This window comes from Morone saxatilis, unplaced genomic scaffold, assembly GCF_004916995.1.
Source record: "Morone saxatilis isolate NCDOM2014 unplaced genomic scaffold, NCSU_SB_2.0 Contig21, whole genome shotgun sequence".
Taxonomy (NCBI): domain Eukaryota; kingdom Metazoa; phylum Chordata; class Actinopteri; family Moronidae; genus Morone; species Morone saxatilis.
Genome location: NW_023339774.1, coordinates 9240347 through 9249757, shown reverse-complemented (window position 1 = coordinate 9249757; position 9411 = coordinate 9240347). Strand labels below are relative to the sequence as shown.

Below are 9411 nucleotides of genomic sequence, written 5' to 3'. Positions count from 1 at the left end.
AAAGGGGACAGAAACAGGACTGAAATGATGGGAGGATAATGGAGGAGTGAGAGTGGAGGAGTGGGAGAGAAAGAGAAAATGTACTCAGGGGGAGATGGAGGGAGAGAATGGGGGGGGGCAAGGAAGGAAAGAGAAGGTAGAGGTAGGATAGAACAATATAGATAACTCAAACGGACAGGTGTGTGTGTGTGTGTGTGTGTGTGTGTGTGTGTTTAATGGTGGGTTTTCTGCAAGAAAGTGAAAGCTCACTTGTGCAGTGGTGAAAGATTTATGTGTGTGTGTGTGTGTGTATGTGTGTGTGTGAATGGGTAGTGTCAGTGAATACCTGCTGAATGAAGCTGTGGCCATTTTCTTGCAGCTGCAGTAGCCAGTAGTGTCTCTTGACAGCAATCTCTTAAGAAATGTGAATTTGATATAATTTTTCAGAATTTCCCAGCACCAAAAACACTTTTGTTGCTGTTGTTTGTTTGTTTTTTCTATTTAAAGAAAATGTATGGACATATGAAAACACTGATCTTGCATGGCATTGTTGGGAATGTTGTTACTGGATTGTTAATTAAAAGTTTTATGAAGAAATATTTTATATGTTAAGGGAGTAGACACCAGAAATATTGAAATGTGTCTGGAAGATGAAATAAAAGACAGGTTACTTCCTGCAGTTCAAAGTAAACCAAGTAGTCAAATAACCAGGTGTTAGTGCGTGTCTGTAAAAGCTCCTGATGGGTCTTGTTTTAAGGCCGACTGCTCCGACTAACATTACACTGATAACATCACTCATAAGTAACTCAGAATCTCTATCTGCGTCTATTTATGTCCACCTTCATCTCTGCCTGTGATCTCCTCCTCTGAGATTTCATCGATAGCATCAACAAAGAGTGTCCATTTCTCTCTCTTTGTCTTTCCCTCCCTTTTATTGGTTTGCCTGTTTTGCTTCTTTCTCTGCTGATTTCTGGTAGAAATCACACACACAAACACACACTATCAGTTAGAAAACAAGAACAAACACACACATCAACAGTAAACTGGTTACATGTAGGCTCACACATGCTCCTCTTTAGTTTCTTATCAAAATTAATTTGGAAATGAAGTTACCGAAACACTCTCCGACTTCAGTGCCAGCACTTACAATCAGAATAACATCAATTAGCCGGAGGCTTTACCATACAAGGAGTTTATCTTGGTGTTTACAAGCTCCTCACATTGCAGCAGATTCATACTGTGACAGGACCTCACATACAGTTTACACACACTATACATTTATATACAGACAGAATGTGGTGCTGACACGTTGTTGCTGAGATTAAATACCTCAAGTTATCTTATCTTTTCTTGTTATGTCTATGGTGAGTAAGGCAGCAGTGTTAAGGTCGAAATATACTGGAGATGAAACTGAAAAGCAGTCTGATAATGAACTGTGTTTGAACATTGCAGGCTGTTGTGCCGTCATCACATCCTGTTGTTAAAAGTGGTCTTTGTCCTCAACAGGACTGTCAGTTTGAAAGTAAACTAGTTCGTATGAATTATAGCATTACAATTAAAGGACCAGTGTGGAGAATTTAGTGGCCTCTAGCTGTGAAGTTGCAAATTGCAAGCAACTGAAAGCCCTTGACTCAACCAAGTGGGAAGGAGAAACTATGGTGCCGTAACCCTAATCCAAAGGCCCTATCTAGAGCCAGTGGTTTTGGTTTGTCCGGTTTGGCCTACTGTAGACATATGGTTCAACATGGCAGCCTCCTTAGAAGAGGACCCTCTGAAGATAAAAATGGCTCAATCTAAAGTAACGAAAACAGGTTTTCAGGTGATTATACACTGATGAAAACATACCTATGCCAATAAATGTTACACACTGGAACTTCTTCCCTTTATTCTGTTGCCAAGTGGACATTGTTCTGCTCATTTATGGTCCATTCTTGTATAAGAAGCTAGCTAGCTCATATTTGCTGTTGTGGCCATGAAAACTTTACACCGGGATCAGACTACAAGATATCAGCTTCCAACTGACAACTTCTGCAATGTGTTCCTTGACATCGACGTAGAGAGAGGCCAGAACACCATCCTGCACACAGCTTTCAACATGGCGACTTAAAAGAGGAATGTTGTTATTGGTGGTGGCGGCCTCTGGCATCCCCTTCCCGATCAACCGATATACCTCATGCAAGCTTTGATTGGTCGGGGTTCAACGTGTGGTTATGTCTCTTTCACTCGACAATCGCCTAATCCAACTCAAACAAGCATTTGACGGTTTCTCTTCATAACGTTTGCGAACACCCATTTTGCTCTCTTTGGTGTAGCTCCCAAAATAATGTTACAACACACTGTGATTACCCAATTCACTAGTTTGCTTCTTTTTTTAGTTTCTGAAGAGAACAATACATTGTCAAGTGTAGGTCTGGGTGAGACTTTAGTGGCCTGTTGTGTTGAATTTTGAATTTGAGTTGCTCATTAAATACTCACTTTTTTTCCGAGTTCAATGATAGTGACAGTGCTACTACTAACTATGCAATGCATCATTGCTGTAGTTGCATGGTGCTTGTTCTCAGCGCACAGCAGTCTGCTTTTGTGGAACTGTGTGAAACAGGTTGAAACGAGTCACTACTGCCATCTTTTTGTCATCACAGTTCTCAACAGACTGATGATTTCTAGGACTGTTGGGAAGTGATCCACCATTTCATAAATGCAATTAATGTAACCTCTCCTCAAAGACACTCTACTAAGCATGCTTGCCACTTTTCTTGCAAATCCTAAGCTAAGCCAACACACTTCAGAGCAAGAGCAGCAAGGGTTTTTTCAGCCGAGCCGCTGAAACACTCCAGATCTCCACATGTGGGAATCTGACTGTGATGATGTTTGCTCTGGATGCACACACCCACCCCACTCCATCTCAACAAGAGGATCCATTTCCATGACAAAGGACAATTATTGACTTTCATTGGCTCTGCTTGCTTTGATATCAGCAAGGGGTGTGTCTGTGTGTCTGTGTGTGCGTGCTGGAGGGGGCGGGATAGGGGGGCAGCAGTGGAGGAGAAGAAGAAACAGGGGGACCTGATGAAAGGAGCCGAGTGGGAAAATGCACCCACTGACCCACAGTGCACTAACAGAAGAGGAGGATCACAGCGGAAAGAAAGAAATCATTCATTAAGGTTTTCTTTCTTTCACTCCTCCTCTCTGCTCCTGTTTTCTGTATCCTTCCTCACTTTCTTGCCCGTGCTCTTTCTTTTTGTCTATCTCTTTCCTTCCCCAAACCTTTTTACTCTCTTTCTTTTTATCTGGCTATGACTGATCCCCCACCCTCCAATCCCTCCTCCTCCTCCTCCTCCTCACCCCTCCTCCTCCCTTCACAGCCATAATTTAAGGGGCTGAAAGGCACGGTGAGCGGAGAAAGAGGAGAAGAGGGAGCTGAGAAAAAGGGGAGACCCTGCAGATGAGGGCCTTCCTTCACGGACGTGGCACAGATGTGAGGGTGTTTTTGTGAAATGAGTCGGGGAGGGGTGGCGATAGGCTAATTTGCGTGGCATAAAGACGGGGCCCTTTTCATATGCAGAGCGCCACTTTGATGCGCGGGCGATGAAAGCTGGAGGGAGCGCAGAGGAGAGGAGAAGAGAGGGTGACGGAGGGGTTCTTTGTCCCCTGACAAGAAGGCATCTGCTCCACACTGCCCTCCTCTCCTCCTCTCCTCTGCTGCTCCCCACAATGGGGCCCAGCCGAGAGAGAAAAGTGTCAAAATCCAGAGGCACCTTAGAAAACAGAACATGAAAAAAATAAAATAAAAAAAAACAGCCGCTTGTGTCGGCCTGGTTGGTGTACGGGCATGCATATTAATACAGAATTCATTTGACAAAGATCTGAACGTGCAGACACACAGGCAAATATGTACACACTGAATTGTAAAAACATGCAGACATACGGCAGACACATTTACACAGTTCCACAGCTAACAAAACACATCTTCACTGACTGATTGTTCCCATTAAGAAACAAATAAACCATACAAACTTTCCCCCCTTATGGGAATCAACATCAGTGGTTTTCAGGATGAACAGTGTGTATGTGTGTGTGTGTGTGTGTGTATGCACGTATGGTGAAGAGATCAGAGAGGGGCTGTGTGCTGAGGTGAGTGGCAGGGGTTTGTGTGCCTGTCTCAGTCTTGCTGTGTGTAGACCTGTAGGACATTCAGTGTGTGTGTGTGTGTGTGTGTGTGTTTATGTGCATGTATGCATATGTGTGTCCTTGCGGTACTGATCATAGGCGGCAGGCTCACTAGGGCCCTCTTACCAAACACTGGCCGATTTCACGCTCGCACAATAGCTGAATATCTGCAGGAGAGTGGAGAGTGTTTTGGCAGGAAAACTGAAAACTGTCTCCTTTGCTGTAATAGTTCAGTAAATCTAAATCTTTTACTCTACCCATTTTGGTTTTTAGATCAAAATTGTCCATTGGACAGATTAACCTGACATTTTTTCCATACATTTATGGTGTATCCTAATGACTTTGGTTTCCTTTAGCGCCACTATATGATTCACATCTGTTGTTTTTAATGAAATGTCTCAACAACTATTGGATGGATTGTTGTTGAATTTTGTACAGACATTCATGGCCCCCGAATCCTAATAACGTTTGGTGATCCTCCATTTTGCCATCATCAGGTCAAAAATGTAACCTGTACTTCCGTTCATGACCAAATACCTACAAAACTAATAACATTCCAGCCTCAGCTCTTGTTTGTGGTTAGTGCTAATTAGCAGCTTCAAAGTTGCTACTTGAGTCATTTTAACCTTCTCATGGAAACATATGACGAGTGTAAATCTGAAAAAGTAATCATGAGCAAAGTCGTACATTAATTAATCCTGTAACTGAATGTAATTCAAGAATGTAGCTCTAATCAGTGAACCGGCTCTTGCTGTTTATCTTCCATCAGGGTAAAACATTAATAAATCAATAACAAGTTGTCATTGTGTCATTCTAGGTGATCTTTGCCCTGAACCAAACGTTATTACAGCAGGAGTCTTTAAGGGCAGGAAGCCTACAGGTCCCATACACCACTGAAGACCTCATCAGGCACTACAACTGTGGAGATCTCAACTCCATCATCTTCAATCACGACACCTCACAGGTCAGTCTCGTTTCATCTCGTCTCGTCTCGTCTCGTCTCATCTCATCTCATTTAATCTCAACTCATCTCATCTCATCTCATCTCGTCTAATCTCATCTATTTTATGAGGCAGTGGACTTTAACTACTTTCACTCTAGTTAATAAGCTAAGAGTCATTCTGACCCCTTGAACTTTGGAGTGTCCCGCTGACACGACCCTTGACCTTTTACCTTCACCCCTAACCCTCCGACCGACCTTTTATCCCCCACAACTACCCCTACACCCTCCCTTCTATCAGCCTCTCTATACTATTACCAACTTAGTTCTTCCCTCCATCGTCCCTGCCATGTCTTTCTCGCCATTATTTGCTATTCTACCTCCTGTACATCTTGCTTAGTACATACAATTACCATACATTTATTATTTTGTTGCCTTTATTGTCAATATTGAAGTTTGGCAAGAAGGTTGAGTAAATTTTGCGTAATGCATTTTTAATTTCTGCTTCCTATCCTTTTCACCTTTGTGGCCTGACTGAACCATCATGCCTGCAACCCTAGGTCCCTAACTTCAATAACGTGACACTGCCACCCAGCGAGCAGGTGACTGCCCAGGAAATAGACAGCTACTTTCGACAAGAGCTCATCTACAAGAGGAATGAGAGGATGGGGAAGAGGGTCAAGGCACTGCTAGAGGACCACCCTGACAAGAGCTTCTTCTTTGCCTTTGGAGCAGGTTGGTGTTAAATACACGCTATGGAGGGATAAAATGGGATAAAGAAGCAAAATATAATAATTCTGTGATGTTAAAAAAAATCAACTCCACAGACGCCATGCTGTGTTTCAGGATGAAATGTCAATAGATAACATTTAGGTCTTTATTAGTCTCGGCTCATGTGCCCGTGCACCAAAGCACTCAATAAGATTACTTTTATCCCAACAACAAAATGACCTAAATTCCTCTTTTTGTTAGGAGAGCACTTCTGCAAAGGAGATAGAAGGTGTCTTAGTCTGAGCAGCTTAAAAAACTTGTGTAAAGAAAGAGAAAACAAAGACAAGTTAAAAATCCCAGCTGATCACAGAAGTGGAACTCGCTAATTAGCTTTCTCTTTCTAATCTGCAAGGCAACACAACTCCTTTCAGAAATTAAAATATAATTTATAAATATATAAAAAAATACATTCCAGGATTTTTCCCAGGACACTTCTCTTACTTATACCTTTCATGACAAATTCACATGTTTCTGTTTCGCCTCTCATTATTTGTTGATCATGTTAGGGAAACTGGTATTCATAAGCAGCCCTGCAATTGATCAGTGACTTAGCTGACTAAACTAAACCCGACTAGACTGAACCATTGATCTACAGCTTTGGGTCCAAATAAAACAGAGTTGTTTTCGGGTCTTCCTCCAAAGCAGAAGCTCAATAAAACATCCTATTATCAGTTCAGGACTGACTAGAAACAGACATGTGGAGTCATTTCACATAGTTTTAGACATGCCAGTTCAATACTTTAAATTCCTCTATAACTATGCAGCAACCTCATAAGTAGCAGCCGCCTGATAAGAGACTTGACTTTAAACAGGGAGGATAAAGAGATCAGATAGCAGCAAAGAAGATTCCACAAAGTTGGCTACTTAACCATGGATGCCTCAGTGTGTGTGTGTGTGTGTGTGTGTGTGTCTGTCTATTCATGTGTCTCGGTTGGATGACGTGTATCTAAGGCAGACAGTCTTTGTCCTGTTGCAGTTTAATTGATGTCTGGTTGTTTAATCAAAGCTATGTTCACACCTAATAAAGAAGACAGGGCTATTTTGTAATAATGGGTTTTCTAGATAAAGTTAGTTTTTAAGTTACGCCAAACATTTCCACAACCTTTAACACTCGCTATATGTCTTACATCAAAAATATAATAACATTTTGAATGCATACAAAACCAAATAAAAAACATCAACCATATCTAAAATACTTTCAAAAAACAATAAGAGCAAATATTCAAATCAATTATGCACTGAATGAGAGAGTATACAAATATACATAAGTGTAAATGATATCTGCAGGTAAATGACCATTCCCTTGAATCAGCAGGTTTAGTTATTGTGGCCAGATGTCTACAAGAAAATGTGTGTTTTCTTCTGAGGAACATTGAAATGAAACATTTTATAATTCTTCAGGCTGTAACTAATTATTTTCATTACTGTTTAATTTTATGATTATGTTCTCCCTTAATTGATTAATTATTTTGTTTAAATGTCAGAAATAAAATAGATCCAGAGCAAATGTCATATCATCAGATGTGAAGTAAATAATGGTGTTATCAATCAATTAATGAAAATGTGTAACAGCCAAATACTTGAATTAAAAAGTCGATTTTGGACTTCATCACACTCATAAATGGCACAATGTGGACTTTTAAGTTAACTAAGTTGATTTATCGTCAATGAAACCAAAAAAGGCTTAACATAGTTTATGATATTTTCACATTGAAGGGCACATACCCTTGGAAAGAACTAAATTTGATTTAGTTCATTATGGGATATGTATGGAGGAGAGAGGATCAGCTTTTAGTGCCATCAATTTCACAGTCAGATTTTCCTTGTGATGACATCGTCAGAAATTTCCTCATCCAAAGATTCTTTGGTTGTTTAAAAGCAGAAAAGCAGTGAATTTTGAGCGGAGAGAGAGAAGCCTTCACAGTCTGTTGGTCTCCGAGCTGGCAGGAAACAGCTGAGGAAAAGCAGACACACACACACACACACACACACACCCGAGCTCTAACAAGGAGTACATTTCACGGAGTGTCCCAAAGGAGGTGCCTTTACAAGGGCTTGGTCTAAAAAGGTGTGTGCCTCTGTGTGTATTTGTGTGTGTGTTTGTGATGTGAGTGTGTGTAGGATGTGTGTGTGTGTGTGTCTATTAGCTGGTGAGTGAAAGTGATACGGGCAATCAGCCCAGAAGCACTAGTCTTAGACATACGGAGGGCAGGTTGGGTCGGCGTGTACAAGGAACGGGATGGGGCACATTAGGGTGTATGCACATGTGCAAATGTGCACACACAACACACACACACAGGACAACACACACACCACACACACACACATCCCTCAAGCCATACCCAAGACAGACCTGGGTAAAAATGTGTCCTTAATTATCCCTGGAGGGGTCAAAGGACACACAGACACACACACACCACAATGGAGCCCATTATATCAGCATACTCAACTTCGCTGTTACAATCAGGTGTGAGACCAGTATTATCAGTGACCATCTCATGTGTCTTTGAATCTGTACAAAAGGACGTCTCGACACATTCAGGATGGGATTAATTGTGTTTGTGTATTTTGTATCTTATAATTTACTGAACTGTCAGTGTGACATGTCGCAGTGACCAGAAACTTGAAAAGATCCAGGCCCTTAAACTATGCAATAATGCTGCAAGTTCAATTATGATTACTTGAAATTCATCCAGGCTTGACTTCAAATCGGATTCAGAGGAATTAGCTTTGTGCTTTTTTGACAGAACAACCACATATTTAGCATACTTCTCTTCCCGAGTAATGATCCCATTAGCCTGCAGGAGTTGGCCTGCAGATTCCTGACTGACCTATGTGGAAAATTGTTGAGGGTTTTCATTTTTCCCCATAATAAGCTTTATTGCCACAACAAGTTAACAAAACAGTTTATACATGACAATTTATTTCCTGTCAAATTGCCTGCTTGGATGCAAATTGTGCTTCGCCAAAGGAAACTCAACATAGCACAAGAGTTAAGCATGAAAGTGTTGTGGGGTTTTAGTGTTCATGTTTGTTTGTCAAGATTGATGACAGTAAGCATCCAAACATGTAGATTGCAACAACTTTTAATCTGGTAACGCAAACGCTGTTCTTTTCTTCTTTGCGATGCAAACATGATGACAATCCTCCATCATTTATAATGTTTTTAATTAGATATATTTTGCTATTTGATGATGCAGGAAAACAAAACGCTCCTAAGATCGTCTGTCTTGATCTGTAGTCAAACTTCTTGTCACATGACGCAGAAAAAAAAATCATAATTGAAAGAAGCAGAACTCCACACCCAGGCTACAACAATAAGATCATATAGTGTTATAGTAAAATAAAACAATAGTGAAGAAAAATGTATAAATCTGCTGCTTTTCATTGTTATCTGTGTCTATGAGGAAGAAATATTTAGTGATATTTTGCGGTTTTTGGAAATTGTTTATGGAGAAAGCATTAATGGTCGACAGTCACCCACTGCCAAACCAGAGCTAAGGTTTTCTAACCCTAAATGATTTCTCATGTGCTTACAACACACACACACACAC

The 9411-nt window shown here is 40.9% G+C and overlaps 1 protein-coding gene across 1 annotated transcript in view; it reads left to right on the top strand.

Moving 5' to 3' along the window:
- The window catches only part of trabd2a (TraB domain containing 2A), a 59211-nt gene that overhangs the window by 21729 nt on the left and 28071 nt on the right, over window positions 1-9411 (top strand). The window contains exons 3-4 of the mRNA XM_035668065.1: window positions 4964-5110; window positions 5647-5821. Of these exons, the coding sequence (XP_035523958.1) occupies window positions 4964-5110; window positions 5647-5821 (322 nt within the window). The remainder of the gene's footprint in view (window positions 1-4963; window positions 5111-5646; window positions 5822-9411) is intronic.